The 22,200-nt window shown below is 40.8% G+C and overlaps 2 protein-coding genes across 2 annotated transcripts in view; both read left to right on the top strand.

The window, feature by feature from the left end:
* Cngl (Cyclic nucleotide-gated ion channel-like) overlaps positions 1-22,200 on the top strand; it is a 29,749-nt gene that overhangs the window by 5,135 nt on the left and 2,414 nt on the right. Inside the window, exons 3-18 of the mRNA XM_070218816.1 lie at positions 7,312-7,356; positions 10,521-10,656; positions 10,952-11,155; positions 11,997-12,104; positions 12,171-12,311; positions 12,378-12,530; positions 12,882-13,012; positions 13,088-13,171; positions 13,760-13,913; positions 13,968-14,368; positions 14,545-14,886; positions 15,330-15,549; positions 16,883-17,005; positions 17,502-18,865; positions 18,926-19,431; positions 21,014-21,357. Coding sequence (XP_070074917.1) covers positions 7,312-7,356; positions 10,521-10,656; positions 10,952-11,155; positions 11,997-12,104; positions 12,171-12,311; positions 12,378-12,530; positions 12,882-13,012; positions 13,088-13,171; positions 13,760-13,913; positions 13,968-14,368; positions 14,545-14,886; positions 15,330-15,549; positions 16,883-17,005; positions 17,502-18,865; positions 18,926-19,431; positions 21,014-21,357 — 4,456 coding nt within the window. The remainder of the gene's footprint in view (positions 1-7,311; positions 7,357-10,520; positions 10,657-10,951; positions 11,156-11,996; positions 12,105-12,170; positions 12,312-12,377; positions 12,531-12,881; positions 13,013-13,087; positions 13,172-13,759; positions 13,914-13,967; positions 14,369-14,544; positions 14,887-15,329; positions 15,550-16,882; positions 17,006-17,501; positions 18,866-18,925; positions 19,432-21,013; positions 21,358-22,200) is intronic.
* LOC138913783 (uncharacterized) lies at positions 933-2,857 on the top strand. Its single transcript, XM_070218496.1, has 2 exons — positions 933-1,048; positions 2,290-2,857. Exons 1-2 carry the CDS (start codon positions 933-935, stop codon positions 2,855-2,857), a joined length of 684 nt encoding a protein of 227 aa, XP_070074597.1.

Genomic DNA, 22,200 nt, shown 5'->3' with positions numbered 1-22,200 from the left:
AAGTGAAAACCAGTTAGCCTGCAGTTAACTAAAGTTTAAACGTTAATGAGTAAAGATGAAAATAATTGAACATTTATTTCTATAAATCTTAAAAGATTTTTGATCAGGAAATCTGCTTTCAAAAATAATATCTTATATATTTAAGTCAAAAACTTTTTACTAAAATATGTTGCTCACTGAAAATTAATCTTTAAAATAAAAAAGATTTGAAAAATATAATTTTTTTTAATGTAAATAACTACAAAATTGAACCAAAAAATTTGTTAATTGAAAAATAGGAATAATTGAAAGAAAACTATATAAGTATTAGGAATGGAAAAACCTCTATGCTAGTACACACTTATTTCGCTCAGTGCATCCAAGCCGACACGTGTAAAATACAAGTTGAAAGCGGAGTAAAAAAAAGCGAAGAGGGGCTAACAAAGATGATTTATTCAAATCGTGCCAAGTTGTTACCAAACACATAAACATAATCCGGTTCTGCTGCTGCAGTCCGCATTTTACACTCACACACATACACTTACATAACACACACATACAGTAACTACATATACATAGACACGTGCCGTAAGCGTAATTGATAAATGTGTAGCATACTTTGTTGGGCTTCGCTCGCCTTGGCAGCTTTTTGTACTCTGTATTTGATCAACCGTAAGCGACATCACATCCGTACTGGCATCCGTAAGACAAGGACCACAACCCGAATCAGAATCAGGACCAGAAAAACCAACGAGCCCGATTCGATTCAATTAAATTAAATTAGCAATTAGCAAGTCCCCAGTCTCAGTCTCAGTCCCCCTGCCTTATAATCCCCCCTATTCTACGTCCATGCGAATCCTTGCGGTCGGAGATGAAGAAGATGAAGCCTGGCATTGAGAAATGCCAAATGCGTAATGCCAAATGGGAATTGAAATCTGAATGGGAATGTGAGAATGCGAATGCGACTTCAAAAGTTTCCAGTTTGGGTTTTGGTTAATCTAATCAGGAGTCTTGGATCCCAGGATCCCTGGTGGAAGCCCGATACAGGGACAGTGCGTTTCATAGCTGCGTGATTGAGTGATAGATGATATGATTGTATAGATTATATAATATGATAAATGAAATAATTAGTTTTTTAATTTAATTTGTTTGAAAATTCCACAAAAAAAAATTAGTAACTTAAATATCTATTTGATTTTTTTTATGATTTTATAGCATTTTTGGATTGAAAATATATTGCTGCACACTTTTAAATGCCCTTTAAATGAATTTTACTGTATAACAAATTTAATTTAAATAATTAACATGCCAAAAATGTAGTAATATTTGTGATAATAAGCTTCTTAATATTTTTACATTTTTTAAATAACCCAGCTTGTTTTTTCCCTATATTTAACGCACTGTCCAAGGAGTCTATTCCAAGTAAATGTTGAGATTGTGGTTTCAACTTTTTTGCTTTTGCAGTTGAATGGAGCTGTCACTCAGACAGACACACACACTCACTCACACACACAACTTTTGTTTGTGTTTATTGTGCCTTTGTGGTGGCAAAAAGGAAATTAGCAATGACAATTAGCCGGGATTGCCCATGTCCGTGCTGTGTGAGTGTGTGTGTGTGTCTCGGGGTGTCACAGTGTCAGGCTGTGTGTGTGTGAGTGTGTACATGATTTCATTAATTAACCCGACCCAAAGGCAAACAAAGGCGGCGTTGGAAGGGGGTTGAGCGACCTCCCGGGGGACAGGAGTTGACAACTCTTTGGCCTAATGCGCCCTCTCTCGCCTCTCGGTCGTCTAATCTTCGGGCACACGAATCCACTCCAGCTGAAACTCCAGAATGAAACCATGAAACCATGAGACCATGAACCACCCAAACCACACTAAGCCACCGCGACTGCCACTTCCAGAATGCTAATGTCCCAGGGCAAACAATTTAATCAAGGGCAAAAACACAGAAAGACCAAAAGAAAAAAAGCCATTTGGCAAACTTACATCCATTTTATTACCTTTCTTATGGTATTATTTCAAGAAATTGTCTATATAAAAAGAAAATTTTTTTTAAAGAAGTATAACATTTTATTTAAATTGAGCTAGTTTCTTCAATAAAATTACCAGAAATTAAATGTAATTCCTAAAAATGGATGCAAATATGCCGAGGACATATTTTTTTTGAATAGAAAAAAGTTGCCTAAGCTGCATCGAACCCGCTCCCCTCCTTTCTATCGCATGTTATAATCAGAGTATCCACTTTTCGCATCGCCTCCGCTCGATCACATCCGCGGATCTTGAACACACACATGTATGGTCTCATAGATCCGGCAGCTCGTCGCTGGCCAGTGCTCAGCTGCACCACTGTGGCTGCACCACCACCACCACCAGTAGCAGTAGTTTAAGGTACACAGAGAGGGATAGACTTATAGTGACGCCGGCACAGCAGCATACGCATCCGCATCCACATCCGCATACGCATCCGCACTCGCATCAGGCCCGTCAGCGGCGTCAGGTGCGCCTCCATGTGAACAGTCCGTCCTCCGATCAGAGCGTCACCACGCCGGTGGGTCAAAGGTCGCTGCCCGCGATGAAGACCCTCTCCTCGTTCATCAGCGAGCATCCCGAGGAGCTAGCCGGGGCGGATAGCGCGGATCATCCGGCCCAGAGTGGTACATCCGCAGCCGCATCCGCATCGAATGGCCAGCAGACAACGAAGTGGAAGAGCCTAAGGGCCGTGATGGCCTACTACTGCTCCCTGAGGCGCATCAAGAGGAACGTTGCCACACCCACAACCATATACAGCCCTTTCCAGCCCACAACCCAACCCCCCCCCAAAAAAAAAAAAATCGTTTTCAGTGTTCCCGTATATTGCGTACTCGCGTTTTGCTAGCGTTAACTAACTAACCACTGCACAGAGAAAAAATATCACCGACATTGGCAATCCTTTTGGTTGTTTTGTGTAAAGAAAAATAACCCCTAGAAAAATTTCCCAATATGATATAAATATATATATAATATATATAATATATATTTTATAAATTTAATTATTAGCTTCAAGAAAAACTAAATGTATAAAATACTTCATTTTTAAGTGTTCCTAATTATCTTGTATATGAAATTCATATATTTAGCGATTATATAACATCTTTCATATTTATTTTTAAATCCATATTATTTTTGGTGCTAAAAATGTAGATCTTATTTAAAAATTAACCCTGATCTTCATTTTAAAATCTATAGATTTTCACAGGAGTATTTAATTAGCTAAATTTATAAATCTATAAGTCACTTGGGATTCCTTAAGATTTTAAAAAATTGAGATGGCCAAATGGAACTGATATCGTAGAGTTTTTTCTCTGTGCACCCATATATATATATTTATATGTGTGTGTAAACTCTCTCTTTGCGTGCGTGTGCGTGTGTGTTTGCGAGAGAGAATCCTGGCTCTTGCTATCCTCACCACCACCACCATCACCACCTACGAAAAAGCGAAGTCCTTGATCAGCCCCTCGATAATTATCGATATGTACTAACCCATCCACTAACGCTCATCGATCGCTCGCCCTCCCTCTTTCTCTCTCTCTCTCTCATGCTCTCTTTCTCTCTCGCTCGCTCGCTCGCTCTAACAACGTACTAATCCGAAAAACGTAGTGTATGAACCTATGTGTAATCCTAATATATAACCCATATATCATTGATGTGTAATCGAATGCCAGACCTCTCTTAACTCTCGACCTCTGAAACTCTCAACTAAAACTCAACTCAAAAAAAAAACCGCCTGCTCGCCCATTCGCTAACTAACTCTATCCCACTCCCACCATCTGTTCCGCAGATCTGTCGTCCCCCTCTCTCTCTCTCTCTCCTTCTCTACAGTTAAGCCTCGACGACGTCTACTTAGTTTTCTTGAAAACTTTACCACCCCCCCCTTCTGCAACCCACCTCCTCCCCAGGACTTTTCTCATTTAATAAGTGGATATGAGGGGAATTTGCATTTATTTTAGCCACATGCATATATGTGTGATATATGATATGACATGGTCGTTGCGGGGGGAGGTAACACTGTAGCCACTGCTAAATAATGGGGAAATGGAAAGAGGTGTCGTCTCTTGGCTGGGTATACATTTTACCACTTTCTGTTCTAGTTTCGGTTCATTTTTGGCAGAGGGGCAACTTAAAAAGTTTGCCTCAGCTAAACAAGTTGATGCCAACACACTTACACTCGCAAATACACACACTAATACCCACACATGCATATAAGTAAGGGTGTAAGAGGAACTTTTGCTTGAAAAATCTCAGCAAACAGCCAAAGTTAAAGTGGCTTTTGGTAGTGTGCGTTTGAATCGATATGTTTAAGCTGCTGACTGCAATGTAGGCGAACTTTTGACACAAATACACCAGAACACAGACACACACACATATAGACATTGGTGTAGGCAGGGGGGTGAGGGATTTTGAGCCCTTTTATATTTTAAAAAACCCCATCTTTTATATAGGAATTCAAAAAGATTTAAAAAATATATTTCAAATAAATTTATTGTAATTTTTAAATTAGAAAAAGCCCAAAAAATAAAATATTTTTAATTTTTAATATTCTTAGGTATTTATTTTCTTTTTAAAAAAATCTTTTTCGCTTAAAATCGTTCAGTAAAAGTAAATAAGATAATTTCGACAATTAGTAAGGTAAAATTCCAGGGATTAATCCCTTACCCCCCTGGAAAAATCCCTTGTGCGCCACTGTCACAGACACACCACATTGCGCCTATGCATATGCCAATGCCACAAAGTACGACCAACCCGCCACCCACTTTCAGCTTCTCTTTTGGCATTGTGCATGCAAAATGGGAAATTGCCTGCTGACTGACAACTTACAAAGAATTTGAATTTAGAAAATTGCAAATTTATGTAGAAGCCAAGTGAACACAATACACTCAATGGTAACCTAGAATTTATGCACCCTCTTGGTCCGATTGGATGTCATCATCTAGTATTTTTTTTGGCCAGCGAAAAGGGATGCAAGTGGTGCCTCCTATATATATATATATTCCATCCCAGAACCAGAGCCTCCCACCGATTGCCTCCTTTTTTGGTCCTGCGGTTAGGTAATTCCCTTACAAGCAACTCTGATTCGCAATCAAATTCATTTGTTCGATCCGGCAATTGTGTTTTGATTTGCAAGCACTTGAAATGCGGCTCACATCCGGCGAGCGTCCGATATTTTCGGCTTTATTGCATTGTCAGCAGCTCAAGTTCCTCATTAACTAGGATGACCCAAATAATTGGGGTATTAGCCACGGCTAATAAGGCACATATACGTACGCTCGATGGGTGTCGCAAAAAGTGGGAAAAAAGTGGAAAAGTGGCAGTCAGGGGAATTTACGAGCCGGGAGTCTGGTTTAAGTGTCGCGGAAATGACTTTCGGTGGGTTTTAAAGCGATTTTCGCCAGGCGTTTTTATGTGCTATCCGTATTTTTTGTGTCTTTATAAGGGCTGTGTAGAAATAATTTCCAAAAAATTAAAAAAAATTTGTATGACTCTAAATAGTTGTTTTAAATATTATTTCCGATTTTCGGTTTTTTTTTAGATTTTTTAAGTCAAACCGTTTTGCCAGCAGGACCTTTTGATTAGTTTAGATTAAAAAGTTGTTAAATCCAAAAACAAATGTCTCAAATGCTTTGAAACTTTAAGAAGTCATTTAAAATATGATGTCGAAAGCACTTTTCACGCTACAATTACTTCCAGGGCATCCGTAGATTTCCGTGACATCCTGGCACGTTTTTAAAATCCAGAAAGTGTAGCATACTTTGGCGGGGTGTGAAATGTCCCTCGAGGCTGCTATAAATTTATAGCCAATGGGTGAGGCAAGCGCAGGGGGAGGGGTGAAGAGAGGGGGCCTAGCAAATGACTCGACGGAATTTTTCAATTGTTATTTCATCTGCCATGTGCGGCCAGTCAGGCAGTCAAGTGATGGTTTAGCATTCCGGACGGTCACGGCCTGCGGCTTGATGGCCACAGAAACCAAATAACCGAATGCTGAGTGCTGAAAACCGAAAGCCGAATGCTGCAAAACCGAAAACTCAGTTCCGTGAATCGGGCAGAGGCGTTAATTGAAATCCGGCTTAGGAACCGAATCGCCGGTTAACCCGAGGCGCCCCCAAATCGGACATCATGCAGCCATTAAACAATAACACTTTCGGGCGACCACACACATGGTCCAAAAACACAAACACAAACAGGAGAGTCCGAGTCCTTTAACATTTCGCTGGATGATTTGTGGTGCAATAAAGAAGGCCATTTAATACCGGGGTTCGCAGCTCTTTAACCTTTTCGAGCCCAGAAGCCAGAACCCAAAATCGTATCGAATCGAATTGAATCGAAAAACGAGAAGCGCCAAAACTAACAAGCTCATTCTCAATTTATATTAAATCGAAAGTCCACAAATGGTTCAGCTGACCCCAAAAACAACAATGGGGTCATCCACAGATATACGCACACGTACACGCATTTATATACATACATATACATCCAGTGGCGTAGACTAGCGGGGCTAAAAACAATGTATTTCTGGGGATTTCGTAATTATTAAAATTATTTAAAAATAAAATTCATACGGAAATTCATTTAACAAACTGTTTTTAGTCACTCCTTAAAACGAATAAGGATCATTTCAAGATACCATATATTCAAAACTATATTTTTGGGGAAATATTTAAAATTATTTTAAAAATTGAAAAATGCTAATTAATTTAAAAGTATCAGGATAATTTCAAGACATTTATAATATATATGGTTTTAATACAACATTTAAAAAATAATAAACATCTTTTTACATAATAATCATATTTGATTTCCTGAATCCCCTTTTAGTTAATGCCCTGCGTGAGCCACTGTGTATATGTAATATATATATGTATGGTATTATTTGGGAGCGCTATAGAGCGGGGTAATCTTATCGTGCAGCAAGCCTTTTTCCGCTTGGCTAAGGATGGGCAGTGATGGGTTAAAAGGGGGCCCCTATCACCCATCGGTTGTATGTGTGTGTTTTTGTGCGTCTCTTTCACTCTCACCCTCTCCAACCCTCTCTCTCTCTCTCTCTGTCTGTCTCTGTCTATTGGTCCCTTTGCCAATCTATTTCTATCGAATTCTCTTACTATTTGCCTCCTCAAAAAACATTACAAAACAAATTAAATCAAACAAAATGAATACAAAACAAAAATATGTTAATCAAAGTAGAACAAAAATCGAAAATATATATTTATTCCAAAATAAAAGTACAAAAGAAAACAGTAAAAAAAAAACAAACAAACCAAACAAAAAAAAAATGAAATACTTTCGAAACTCGTTTAGGAAATCGCGTATCGGAGATGGAGCTTCAGATCCAGATTCCGATTGGTAAGTTTATTCTCTTGCGTTCCTTATGATTTCTCGGTTTTGTCTCTGCACACCAATACAAATACAAGTTACAAATACAAATACAAATACAGAAACAGACACACACACAAACACACATACGCATAGCTTTGTTCTGCTTTTGATTTGATTATGATTGTGATTATGATTATGATGATGATGGTCATGCTGTTGATAATGATGATGATCGGCATGTGCGCGCTTTGCATTTGAATAGGCCGCAAAACAACAAGAACAAGAGAACAGCAAGATATATAAGCCATATATCATAAATATATATTTATTATGCATATAGAGTTCATATATATAGAGTAGGGTTCTTGACACAGACACTGGGACACCCTGTAAAAAGCCACAAACTTAAATGAGAAACACCCAAAGAACACCCACCACTAACACCCAGAAACACCCACAAAACACCCACTAACACTCACACTCACACTCACACACTGACGGCAACCACACCTATAGCTATCATTGTTTTCCTTTGATTTGTCTTTCGTTTAGCTAACTGCATTGCTACCAAATCGCTTTCGTTTTTCGTACCTCATCGTGTACCACACGACGTATGCGTAATAATTTAGCCACCGCTGTAAATAGACCAATGAAAACTAGCTAAATCAAAATAAACAAGAATCGAAAACAAAAACAAACAAAAAAACAAAAACCGAAATTAAAACAAAGCAAATCCTAAACGAAACCAAAAATACAATACATTTATTTCGTAGCCTGGCATTTGATATGCTGAATGCGAATAATAATTGTGCATAAATTAAAAGCCCGAAAAAATCAATTAACGCATCAGCAAGAACACCACCACCCCAACAAACCGAACTGTACATAAAAGCAATGTATATATATATATTATATCATCATGCAAATAAACACCTAGTAACTAGATGCTATAGCAGAACAGACGATTGAATGGCGACCCTGAGCGGCTTGAGCAAAAGTTTAAAGTGGTAAAACCTGATCCGAACCCCCAATTCCCCAATTCCCCCGATCCACGTAGAATCCACGTACGATATAGTCCTAGATCGAGTTCGTATATACTCGTAGTGCGTAGCAATGCTCTGGCAAAGTGCGGTAGTGATAAGGAATAAAAATGAAGAGGTCTTTGCTTTTTCCTGTTCTTAAATTACCTACATAACAATCGTTATTGATTGATGACGCCTCAGCTAAGCGCATTCAGCGCTTTAAGCTTTATAAATGATTTCAAGACATTAAATGTGATTAATGTGTGCTTCGTTTCGTATCGTTTCGTTTCCGGGGAAATGCAAACACAACAAGAGAGAACGCTATAGTCGGGTTGGTGTCCCGACTATCTAATACCCGTTACTCAGCTAAAGGGAGTGCGAACGCTGTGTCGGGTTGGTGTCCCGACTAATAATCGTAACTCAGCTAAAGGGAGTGCGAGGGAGATAGATATATAATTTTTGATTGCGTATAACTTTTTAATGAATGGTCCGATTTGAAAAATGTCTTCTACATTTCGATAGGTATAAATATACACAACAAAATTGCATTTATACTTCTCGGAAATCTTTAAAGATGTGGGCGCAGGACCTATTTTAAAATCGTTAGTGGGCGATTGTGGGCGTTAGAGGGGGCGTGGCGCTCGGCTAAAATAAACTTGCGCTGCGTAGGAAGCCAAAGAATATGTGTGGGAAATCTCAACCTTCTAGCTTTTGTAGTTTCTGAGATCTCAGCGTTCATACAGACGGACAGACGGACAGACGGACATGGCTAGATCGACTCGGCTAGTGACCCTGATCAAGAATATATATACTTTATGGGGTCGGAAACGCTTCCTTCTAGCTGTTACATACTTTTGCACGAATCTAGTATACCCTTTTACTCGACGAGTAACGGGTATAAAAATGCCCTGGGCGATTTTAAATCACTTGCTTAGCCGCCCAAGAGTATGCAATGAAATAATTAATTTCGTTTCTGGCATAACTTTTCACTGCATACTTTTGAGCACCTACGAAATTTAAAATTTAAAAAAAAACCAGCCACTTTAAAAACTAAGTGCAGTTTAGTAGGAGATTTAAATAATTTATTCACCTACATATATAGTTCACCGAAAACTTTGCCAGAGCACCGTAAGCTTCGGATTTGCCGGGGAAAACCGTACTTTTCGTTTCTTTTAATTTTCTTTTAATTGTGAAATGAAACTTTTGTTGAGTTTCGCCGAGAAAAGCTCACCTGGCAGACAATTTAACACTTTTCGCCCCCGAGGCCAAGAGCTATTTATATCGATGGCGGAAAATTCTTGGCCACTCAAACCGCCGCCCACTTTTCCACCTCCTCCCCACTTTCCCCCCACTTCCTCACTCACTCTCACTATCTCTTTTTCGCTCTCTGTCTGTCTCTGTCTCGCTGCGCTGCTCTACTGCTGCTGCTAAAATTGTTTTCCAATTGCAATTTTCCTCATTTCTTGTCGATTGCATAACGCCTATATGATTGTTATTTCGTTTGATTACATTTGATTCAATTCGATTCGATTCACTTCGATTTGAGTTTGAGTTGATTTCGTTTGCGATTGCGACTCGTAGAACTATAACTATAACTATAACTATATGTGTGTTACTAACTATATGAAAATAAATAAATATATTTTTTGCATGCCCCAAAAGACCTCATCTATCTCTGTCTCTCTCTATCCCTTGCGTTTCCATTTCCGTTTCCGTTTCACCTTAATGTTAGCGTTACCGTTACCGTTGCGTGCGTTTGCGTTACGGTCTTTTGGGTTCTCCCATGAATGTTTGTCTTGCCACTAAGTATGCGTAACCATAGCCGTAATCCGTAATATGTAACCCGTAACCCGTAAACTGTATACCCGTAACCCGTAGCCATACTTCTCCGTCATCACCAACTAGCGTAAGTGTTTGATGTTTCGTGTTACGTAAGTGATTACGCTCTTTGAAAGAAAAAAAAAAAAAAAAAATAGCAAATATTAAAAACGCACCCCCAGTAACGTGAGCGCACGCTTAGTAGTTGGAATGATCTTTTCAGTTGCGCCCCTTAAAATCCCCTTAAATAGTTTAACCGTAGTTCGTTGTGTGAGACAATCCCTTTACGAAAAAGCCCTAGATTGGATGACCCCAACTAACTTGCTTTCATTTCCCGCCTGCGACACACAGGACACGATCGAACCAGCGTTGGATGAAGCTGCGCACCACCGTGCAGATCTCATCGGCGATACAGAAGAAACCACCGCTCAAGCGCGAAGATTCCTTCCTGAAGCGTTTCTCGACTAGACAGATACCCGAAACACAGGTAAGAGGAGGTTCTTGGGCATTAAGAATATTTCTTTTATGTAAAATGTTTAATCTTCCAACGAAATCACTATTAAAGGTGTCTAAAAGTATGCAGTGAAAAAGGAAACTTGTATTTTTAAAGGGATTCATCAGAATAACAAATAAAAAAATTGTTGCATACTTTTAAACACTTTTTAAAAGATTTCAAATTAAAGTGATTTACAGATTGTTATATATTATTATAAAAATTTGATTTAAGATTTATATTAATGTGCCGTATTATCCCTTCTTATTTCTCATCAACAACCTCTTAGGAAACTGTTGAAGATACGGGTTCAGAAAGTGCCTCTGGTGACGTCGACAAGAGTGTTAAACGGCGACGACGCTATCTGCAGAAACGACGATCCGTTGTTAATCCAGATGAAAATTTTTACTTCTATTGGTTAATGATGTTAACTGTATGTGTTCTATATAATCTATGGACCCTAATTGTGAGGCAGAGCTTTCCTGAACTGCAGGTGAGTTGTTTCGCTTTCGTTTTATCTTGTTTATCAGTGGTTCTTTTTTTTTTCCTTCCTTCCTTCCCCCACTTACTTTACCACCCCGTTTGCCCTTCAAGTCCTTTGTTCGTCCTTTGTGTAAGGCGACACCCTTTTGTCATTCGGTTGTGATGGAAGTTGGGTCCCTCTGCCTAGTCCCTTATAACGACCCTCCTTACGGCTACGGAGCATCCGTGGTTCACCTGCTGTCCAACAGGAACAACAACATAACAGAAAAAAAAAAAACAAAATTATCCTTATTTTTTATATCTGTTTGCTCCCGTTCTTTGCCTTGTAATGACTCAATTATAAGACACGCAGGCTGGCCTGGGCAAATGTTTGTTTATGGCCCAGTTAGCTGGTGTGTTTGTCATCAGATTAGAACTACGCTTGGGTTGGCTAAACAAAAGTCGACTGTGTTGACCTTTAACCCGGCCACAAAGGCCTGTAGTTGAGGCCGCATCCCCTCCCCCATCCCCTCCCATTCCATCCCATCCCGGTTTTTTGGCCCGCACATTTGCAATTGTCAACTGCATTCCCCGTCCGTTTTAATTGCCCTTGACCTGCCCATAAAAATAGCCGTGGAAAATGCGGCCTTTTTCACTTAATGTGACACACTGTGTGTTTTACACCGAAAATAAATGAGTCTAAAATAGAAGATCCCTTTACATTACTTATAGAGCTTAAAAATCGATATGGTAAAAATATTGATAATTTGCAAGCTCTTTTTTCTTATATATTCTTTGCTATTAAATCTCTCATTATATCTCATTAAATTGAAATATTTTCTCTCTCTGCATTTGTACTATTTCTGGCTTAGCAATCTGTGCCCACGTTTTGGCTCATCTGCGATTCGATGACAGATGTTGTATTTATCTTAGATATAATAGTTCAATTACGCACAGGCTATCTGGAGCAGGGCCTAATGGTGAGTTTGGAATATGATATAGGGATTACTTAGGATTACTTGTACTTACTTTGAATCTATCTGTAGGTATACGATGACAGGAAGCTGGCCTGCCACTATGTTCACTCGCGCGACTTTATCTTCGATATGATTGCGCTGATACCATTGGATTTGCTGCAGCTCAAGATGGGCACACATCCGCTCTTGCGTTTTACGCGATTTTTTAAAGTCAGTATTTTTGTATATAATAATTATTAATTAATTATAATAAATAATTTTTGCGACGTTCTGCAGGTTTATCGATCTGTGAGATTTTATTACATCGTAGAAAGTAGAACAGTTTGGCCAAATTTATGGCGCGTTGTTAACCTAATTCATATCCTGTTAATATTGGCACACTGGTTCGGTTGTTTCTATTTTTTACTCTCCGAGGCGGAGGGTTTTCAGGTGGGTTCATAAATAAATTAATTTAAATATTATAAAAATAATTTGAGGAAATTAAATTTTAATTAATATAATTTTTATTAGTCCTTTAAATATTGCTACTTATTTTCGTTTGAATAAACTGAGTTTAAACTTAATTAGTAGTAAAAAGCTTAGGAAATCAATTGGAAGTTAAAGACTTCTACCAAGGTGCTTAAAAGTATGCAACAATATATTTGTAAACCAAAAGACGAGGTCCTATGTTTCATAGCATACTTTTAGACACCTTTATAAGTGATTTTACAACGGTTGTGCTTTCATAGTTATATGTTAAATCTATAAACATAATGTTAATGCTAAAATTGAAAATCACAGGGCGATTGGGTCTATCCGTATCGACCCGGAGACTATGCCACCCTGACGCGGAAGTATCTGGGCAGCCTGTACTGGTCGACCCTGACACTGACGACCATCGGGGATCTGCCCACGCCCGAGACGAATGCAGAGTGAGTACGAATGAATGAATTTGTGAATATGTCGCGAATACATATTGGATATCTACCAATTTTATTAACAATCAGACCGAACTTCTCGGTGGACGGCCCTCGATCAATTCCGAGGCGTGGCATTAAATCGCGCCTGCTTCAATTCGGATCTAGTTATGGGTACGATCTTTGTTTTAAAAATACATCCACCATAACTAAGCAACTGAGCAAGATCAATCAATCCAATTCAATCAAATCCAGCGAATATCATGCAACTTGTTTGGGGGCTGTCCACCGATTCGTCTGCCTTGGTGTTCTTAATCTTTATTCAATTATTTATCAAACTGTTGCATTTTCTGCCAGCAAAAAAATAAAGCCTTTGGCATCAAAGTTTTCGAAAGCGTGCGACAGCCTTGAACAGAGTTCCATTGATATTTGTGTACAAGCCAAGGGAAAACTACTAAAATTAAAAAAAATAGTATCCTCAGGTCCCCTCGAGCTTTCGAAAACTTTGATTGAGCTTGCAAAAAGTGTTGGGAAAAATAGAGAGAGGAAAAAGAGGAGTTTAAACAGTAATTAAAAATTTAATTATTTGTTTATTATAATTAAAATAATTATTATAAAATGTAAACACCTTTTTTTCGAATTTATATCATAGTTATTCAAACATAAAATGCCCTCTTTTTTCTCTCCGACACCTGATTCGATTTCGGTCGCCCTGCTAATTGATTGCCACTTCACTCCCTGTGAATTGCTCCCTCTTCGCAGATATATTTTTACGATCGTTAGCTATTTGATTGGTGTTTTTATCTTCGCCACCATTGTGGGCCAAGTGGGCAATGTGATAACGAACCGAAATGCGAATCGCCTGGAGTTCGAGCGCCTGCTGGATGGGGCCAAGACGTATATGCGGCACCACAAGGTGGGTTGTGTTTGGTTTAGTTAATTGATTAACTCATATATCCTTGAAAAACAGGTGCCCGGTGGGATGAAGCGTCGCGTGCTGCGGTGGTACGACTACAGCTGGTCCCGCGGACGGATACAGGGTGGCGGTGACATCAATACCGCCTTGGGCCTGCTGCCCGACAAGCTGAAAACCGAATTGGCCTTACATGTCAACCTCAGCGTGCTGAAGAAGGTGACCATTTTCCAAGAGTGCCAGCCCGAGTTCCTTCACGATCTCGTGCTCAAGATGAAGGCCTACATCTTCACCCCAGGCGACTCCATTTGCCGGAAGGGCGAGGTGGCCCGCGAGATGTTCATCATTGCCGATGGCATTTTGGAGGTCCTCAGCGAGACGGGCAAGGTCCTCACCACCATGAAGGCAGGCGATTTTTTTGGCGAAATCGGCATCCTCAATTTGGACGGGCTGAACAAGTGAGTGGAGTGTTTATTTTAATTCGAAAAATATTTATTTTAATATATAACTGAGATCTACACCAACAAAAAAATTAAAAACAGAAAAACGGCTTGATATAAAAATCTAAAAAAAAAGCCGAAATTCGTAAATAGTTTTGGCATAAATAATAAATTGTAATAACCCAATATTACAGACGCACGGCGGATGTGCGGTCCGTTGGCTACTCAGAGCTTTTTTCGCTGTCCCGCGAGGATGTCCTGGCGGCCATGAAGGACTATCCGGATGCCCAGGAGATCCTGCAGACGCTGGGCCGCAAGCGGCTGATGGAGGTGCGCTGCGTGAACAAGAAGTATGCCAAGGCCCAGAGCGACAAGGAGGCGGCGGCCTATGCGGCGGCCCATCCGCACCACCACCAGGGGCACCACCAGGGCCAGGTGCACCAGAGCGACAGCAGCGAGAACAGTGCCTCCAAGAAGATCGTGGACAAGCTGAAGCACGACGTCAAGGGCTTTCGGAATGTGCTCAAGAAGTCCAGGTGAGTTTTGAGAAGAGAAGTGATCATAGCTAATGGCAAAGCTACAAAAAATAAGTGATGATAGCAAGCATTCTTAATTTCTTAATTATAAAAAATAATACAAAATTAAATGTAAAATATTTTTTTATAATTTCAATTCTTTTCCATAATTTCCATGTTACAGAAATTAATACAAAATAAAATGTAAAATATTTTTCAAATCACTTAAACATGTGTCTAAAAGTATGCAACGAAAGATATCTATGTATTTGTCATTGCCTACTTTTGGGCACTTTATTAGGTGATTTTGAAACCATAGTTATTTCATTTTAAATTTTAAAGCCCTTAAAGGGGAGTATTGTTGGACGCCCTAATAATTGATTTTAAATCCCTGTGACCTTTCCCTACTTGATTTTAAATTTCCCTTGCACTCACAAAAGAAATTCGCCTTATTTTCCCAACAGGACCTCGCGGAAAAGCGATGAATCCCTGGAAATGCAGCCGCTGCACAACACCTCGCCCCGCGGCAGCAAGATCCTGCTGAAGCGAATGTCGCGCGTGCGATCGGATGAAAAGGATGCGGACAGTGCCGAGGCCAAGGACGAGCTGCACGACAAGACGCCCAGCCCGATTGGGGCGGGGCTGCCGCTGCTGCAGCGCCTTCGGCTGCTCAAGGAGAAGCAGGTGAGTTGCATTGAATTGAGTTGGCCATTTTGCCAGAAGCCATCACATCGGCATCCATTCACCCATTCACCCACCTGCGGCGGAAGCCGCATAGCCACAGAGTCACCAGAAACCACACAGCTCTTTTGGTTCTTTTCCTTTCGGTTCCTCACCCACCAACAACCACCCACTTCACCTTTGCTCGACTTTCGACTTTCGTTTCCACACCATCCAGAGACACACCCACAATTCACCCACCCACAAGGCTTTAAATGGTTATTCGCCACAAGCAGACAAACAGAGCATTGAATGAAGAGCTTGACAAATGGAAAAACAAACCAACACGCCCACAAGAACACAAACAACAGCCTAATGGAAAACAGTGCGAAGTCTGTTGTATCCAAAAAACGGATACTGATTTTTTATAAATAGTACTTATGAAACACATCCACACCCACCGACACTTGCATACATATGTGTACATTGTTTCGACTCCATATATTGTAATGCAGTTTGTACAAGTTGTTAGTGCACCTTCAGATCCACCCAGAATAAATGTGCTAGTTCCGCAGATCTTCATTATTGCAATCGAGCACGTAATGCAATTTTAAGCTTTAGCTGGCAGTCGAAAGCAAATAGCTAAAGCAGAGAAAAAATTGTTATATTAAAAATAATATTTAAAATTTTTATGCTAAAGAATTCGCGTATTTCTTAAAATTATATCTTTGAAAATGTAATGCTAAAGAATTCGCGTATTTCTCAAAATTATATATTTGAAAATTTAATGCTAAAGAATTCGCGAATTTCTCAGAATTATATATTTGAAAATTTAATGCTAAAGAATTCGCGTATTTCGAATTTTACAAAAACCTATTAATCTGTCAAATATTTTTAGGAAAATCTATACCATAGAAGGGCTGTTCTGTAACTGATTTGAGCTTATATAGAGACGCTTTCAATAGTTCCCTGCTTCCGCTTAGAAAACATAAATATATTAACTAACCATAACTTTTGATTTTCAAAATGGAACATACATATTATATACGAATATACGAATTCAGTGACAGGAGAATGAACCGAACAGAATACAGAGGACACTATCGCTGACATTGCCCACTTAAGTCATGATTTCTTTGGCATTTATCGTTTTACTTTGGTTTAGCTTCCGAAATGATTAACGCCCGATCCAGAAATTCAATTCGTGTTGTATGTAATTATCCCCAGCTCCTAAACAGTAGTTTTGTATGTGTCTTTATGTGTCTTGCACTAGGATCGCGAAGAGCGAGCTGTTAAGTCCACACCACCACAGAAATCTCCACCTCACTCACATGTAACGTGTACGTTATCGCCGCAGGAATCGATCCAGGAGGAGCCCGAACGCGAGTTCAGCGAAGGCTTTCCCCTGATCCAGCGACTGCAGCAGTTGAAAATTAAGAACGAGCCGCAGGCAAACGCCGCCGAACCCGGCGTCGTCATGGTAAAGCAAAAAAAAAAAAATAAATAAAAAAAATAAATAACTAGAAGGTAGATAGATTTAACCGGAACATTGAAAAGTAACCTCTCGTTAACTTTACTGTGAGGTCAACAGATTATTTTGTACAATGAAATCATTTCGTTAGATAAAGTTAAAGTTAATTTAACCGGAACGTCAACAAAATAACCTCCCTAGAGAGTTCTAGTTTTCCAAAGTTCGTCTCCCGTAAATTCATGTAGTTCAGAAAGAATCCTTAATCCTTAGTCTCCCAAGATGACAGAAACAAGTGTTGGATTCGTTTTTTCAAAGCCTTGAATTTTAACTGCTTTCTCATTCTCCAGTTAACCGATGGGCCACTAAGAGTTAAAGATTTTGCTTAACCGGAGCATGAGAAAAGGACTAATCATTCATAGATCTTTCATCTGCCGTATTAATGAACCCCATCATCTTTCTTTCTCGAAACTTTTCCCTCTAACCCGATGAAATCACCAAAATCCAGGTCAACACGCCGCCCAACATCAGCAGCAAGATAGATTCGATAGGAACTGGAAATGGTGGTGGCCTTGGACAATCGTTGACGGTGGCCCAGATCAAGCCCATCATGAAGGTCTCCTTCAAGCAGAAGATCCAGCAAATGCAGGGCGGCGGCGGAGGAGGAGGAGGAGCCAGCAGTTCTCCAGCTGCGAGCACGGGAGCCATAGCCAAAAAGGAGCCACCCAAGTCACTGGCTTTGGTGGCCAAGCATGTGACTACCGAGGATCCGGTGGTGACAGCTGGATTGGGAATGGGATTGGGCTCCGGCATAGCCACCATATCGAAGAGGGTGGTCAAACCCACCGCTGGTCCAACCCATCGCATGGCCACGCCCCTGCAATCCGACACGGACACCGATGGGACGCCCATCAAGCCGTGGTCCAAGCTCAAGCTGGCCACCCTGATGTCCTCCAGCTACACGAGCCTCACCAACTGCTCGCCCGATGATTTGGTCATGACCTCGTCGCCGCTGAAGAACTACTCGCTGAGCAATATTCCCCAGCAGATGGATGGCTCGCATCAGCAGCGACCTCGTCATCACAGCGCCAGGAGCAGCGCGAGATCACCTCGCCATAGCCATGGTCATCATCATCATCAGCATCCGCATTTGCATCCGCACTCGCATCCGCATCACCCTCAACAGCAGCAGGCGGCTAGCTCCGCCAGCAATCAATCCAATGGCTCATTGACCACCAGCCAGAAGAGGGATTGCCTGCGTCTCCAGAAGCCGGAGCAGCATCTTCCCGACGGCGAGCTCACGGAACTGAGCGGCAATGGAGGTCGGCGGAAGTTGTACCAGAGCGTCTTTGATCTATCGCCCGAATATTGCGGCCTGCCGTTTGTCAAGCGGCTGAAGATCCTCAACGAGCGCCAGAAGTTGGCCGAACTGGAGAGAGCGCTGCAAACGCGGAGTTTCAGCCTGGATTGCTCGAAATCCGCAACAGATAGCAAGGTGCCCATCACGGAGTCACTGTATCGCTGCTATAGCGATACGTCCGGCATCTATTCGCAGTTCCTCAGCACCTACGAGTCGACCACCAGCTCCGCCTCGATATCCACCAATACATCCGCATCGGCATCCGCTTCGGCATCCGCATCCGCTTCGGCATCCGCATCGGATAGCAATTCGCGGCAATTGCAGTATGTACCGCTGCCCCTGAGTCCCGAATCGAATGAGACCATGGAGCGCAGGAAGCTGAAGAGCATACTCAAGAAGCTCCAGATGGGCGGTGGTCAGGAGGAGGAGGCGGCGGCGGTAGCGGCGGGATCGGCGGTAACGGGTGGCCAAAGGTCAGGCCAAGGTCTTATGGCCGAGCCAACCTTGGAAGGGTACGTGGCTAGGCACAGTAAGCTCTTGAAGAGTGTAACCTTCCATTCCACTCTTTCCAGCCCGCCCGCCAGTGCCAAGGAGGAGTTGGAATCTCCCTTGGGTTCGGGTTTGGGTTTGGGTGCGGGTTCGGTTACGGGTTCGGTGAATAACGGTAACGATAATAGTGCTAACTCGCGTTCGAACAACAACAGTGCGTATGCGTGTTCTTCACCTTCTTCACCGCGGGCGTTTCCGTTTCCGGTGCCACCAGTTATCGCTTCTTCAGGATTAGGATCAGGATCGAATACGCCGCAGGAATCCGCCCAACTGAAGGCGGGGGAGTTGGGCGGAACCGGCAAGGTAGTGCCTCCAGCGGCTGGAGCATCTGGCTTATCCGCATCGGCATCCGCGTCCACATCCGCATCCGCCTCGTATGTCGTCGAGTGCTCGTCGTCGTCGCTGTCGTCGTCGAATCAAATCCTACACGCCCAGTCCACCACTGATTTGAATTTGAATTTGCAGCTCAGGCAGAACACGACCAGTGCGACGTCCATGGGCGGAACGGTTCCCGGTCCCCGGCTCGAAGGTAAATATAATGGATTAGCTATATAGCCAGATCACGAAAAGTAACTAGATCGAAAACCAAAGCAACGCTTGTCTTCACCTTCCCAGAATTTATTCTGTTCGAAAAAAAACACGCTATCGTTATCGCTATCGCTATTGTAACTCTCTCTCTCTCTCTTTCTCTATTTGAGCATATTTTAAAACCGACACAATGATACACTTGAGCATGTGTATGCGAGTCACAAATACTCGCACATTACTAACATTCTCTCGCTTTGCCCAGCTTTTTTCAACTTTCCTTGTAACTAGAGCTGGGAAAATATCGATATTTTCGATAGATTTCGATAATATGGATGTTATAAGAAAAGAAAAATCTTTAAAATTTTATAAAAGAACGTCAAAATATTAAATTTATTAAAAATATCGAGAATATCGATACTGTCGATACTTTTCCAGCTCTACCTGAAACCCTATCGTCTAACCCCCTTCTTTCTAACCAAACTCTTTGCATGACCGAATCGCTTAAAATACTCTGTACAAAAATCCTCAAACACGTGAAAACGTTATACTAGTACCTTATTTACCAAGGGTCTCCTGTAACCCTGTAACGTAATATATTTAACTTTTAGTTTTAAATACTTTTTCTATCTCATGTTTGAAAGATAGATCGTCTAGGATTATATTTTACAAATTTTTGATATTTCTCATAACCTGAAACGTGTAATATTTAATGTTTAACTCCTTTAGATCCTTAAATAATCCTGAGAACTTTTCTAATACTTTATTAAAAGGCCCAAGAGAATTATTTCTTTTTACCTGCATTTTAACCCACACCTTCTCAAGGTTTTACCCAAAACAAAAACCAAGAAAAGCTCAAGTAAATAATGGTAAACATTGCTTTAAATCACGGAATGTGCATAGATCGAAGTTTTTCAGCTGATGTGCGGAAGTACAGTCACGCACGCTTTGGAAACGAAATGGAATGAAACAGCCGCCATGATGGATGCTAAAGATCCTTAAGAGAGCATGATGTAACTAAAAACCAGCACAGAACACACTGCCACACTTTGTCCATGCTTTTGTATATATACAATATAAATAATGAAAACACACACAAAGAACACGATCGTGTAAATATATACTTACTATATAGATACCAAATCGACGAGGCGGTACAACACTTGTATGGTAATGGTAATGGTAATGATATTGCGAATGAGAATGTAAATAATTGTCCAGGATGTGCGTATGTATCAATGCCAATGCAAATGGAGCACTGTATATCTTTTTTCTGTCCTATCCTGTGAATATAGAAGCCCAAAATTCCGAATTCCTTTCCAAATGCATTGGTATCCAAAGCTTCGTTACGCGAAGTCAACTGTATTCGAGTGCTAAAACCTAAGTATGTAGTGCTAAACAAAACGCTTTAACACCCACAGCCTGATTTGATGTAGTAAATCTCAGTAAATCTCTGGAATACAAAAAATACTGTTGAATGTCCTTTTACCCAAACAAATGCAAATGCAAATGCAAAACACACAAAGTACTTCCCCATCCATTGTTCCATTGCGTACTCACAACGATGTCTGATCTTGCACTTAAAGGCTTCCCGGAGGCACAGGACTACTTCAATCAGATCCTCAGCGGCATTAATCACGTGATCAAGACGCACATGAACGAGATGCACTCCAAGTTCGAGACGCAGTTCTCCAGCATGGCCGGCGAGGTGCGACGTCGCGATGCCATCATCGCCCAGCTGCAGCTCAAGCTGCGCTCCATCGAGGGCAGGTCCTCGGCCCAGGCGGCATCCACATCCTCGTCCTTGGTCCTGCCACTCAGCCGGCGGCAGAAGCGCGAGAAGATGTCCCAGTTGTCGGTGGACGACGATGAGCCGCCCGAGGAGGAGGACAACAGCAGTTCGGGATCTTCAGCGGAGCTTCTGTTTATGGTAAGTTTGTGTTGGGGAAATAGTTCCACAAATTATAAATATGACGATAGGGATCGTTAGTTTAGGTCGTTAGCTGTTCAAAGCAGTCGGTCTTTTAATTGTAGGCCTTGAATTGTCCAAGATACGACTAAAAAACCATAAAAAAAAGATTATTTTCGTCGAAAATTTTTAACCCTAAAATATCAGTTTTTTGGGCGTAACAATGAAAATAAAGATCCAAATATGGAATGCAATACCTTGTTGGGCTCGTAATTAAATTCTCTAACAATTGGCATTTAAACTGAGAAATTTTTAACTTTTTCATTTTTTGCAAAAAATTGTGATGTAACCATCATTAAAAAATGGAAAAATTGATCAAAAAATTGATTTCGCAGAAAGTGATGGGAATCGTTAGTTTAGGTCGTTAGCTGTTCAAAACAGTCGGTCTTTTAGCTGTAGGCCTTGAATTGTCCAAGATACGACTAAAAAACCATAAAAAGATTATTTTCGTCGAAAATTTAAATCCATTTTTTTCACCCTAAAATATCAGTTTTTTGGTCGTAACAATGGAACTAATGATCCAAATATGGAGTGTCATACCTTGATGAGCTCGTAATTAAATTTCCTAACGACTCACATTTAAACTTAGAAATTTTTAATTTTTGTCATTTTTCGCAAAAAATTGGAAAAATTGATCTAAAAATAAATTTCGCAGAAAGTGATGGGGATCGTTAGCTTAGGTTGTTAGCTGTTCAAAACAGTCGGTCTTTTAGCTGTAGGCCTTGAATTGTTCAAGCTACGACTAAAAAACAATAAAAAAAGGATTATTTTCATCGAAAATTCCAATCCACATTTTTCACCCTA

Source organism: Drosophila takahashii, chromosome X (genome assembly GCF_030179915.1).
Source record: "Drosophila takahashii strain IR98-3 E-12201 chromosome X, DtakHiC1v2, whole genome shotgun sequence".
NCBI lineage: Eukaryota > Metazoa > Arthropoda > Insecta > Diptera > Drosophilidae > Drosophila > Drosophila takahashii.
Note: the sequence above shows the minus strand (reverse complement) of the source record. Positions and strands in the feature narration are given on the sequence as shown.

Bases quoted from the DNA above. Each gene is read 5' to 3' on its own strand.
- LOC138913783 (XM_070218496.1), top strand. From the start codon at position 933: ATGCGAATGCGACTTCAAAAGTTTCCAGTTTGGGTTTTGGTTAATCTA. The intron at 1,049-2,289 runs GTGATTGAGTGA...ATGGTCTCATAG, and splicing joins ACAGTGCGTTTCATAGCTGC to ATCCGGCAGCTCGTCGCTGG.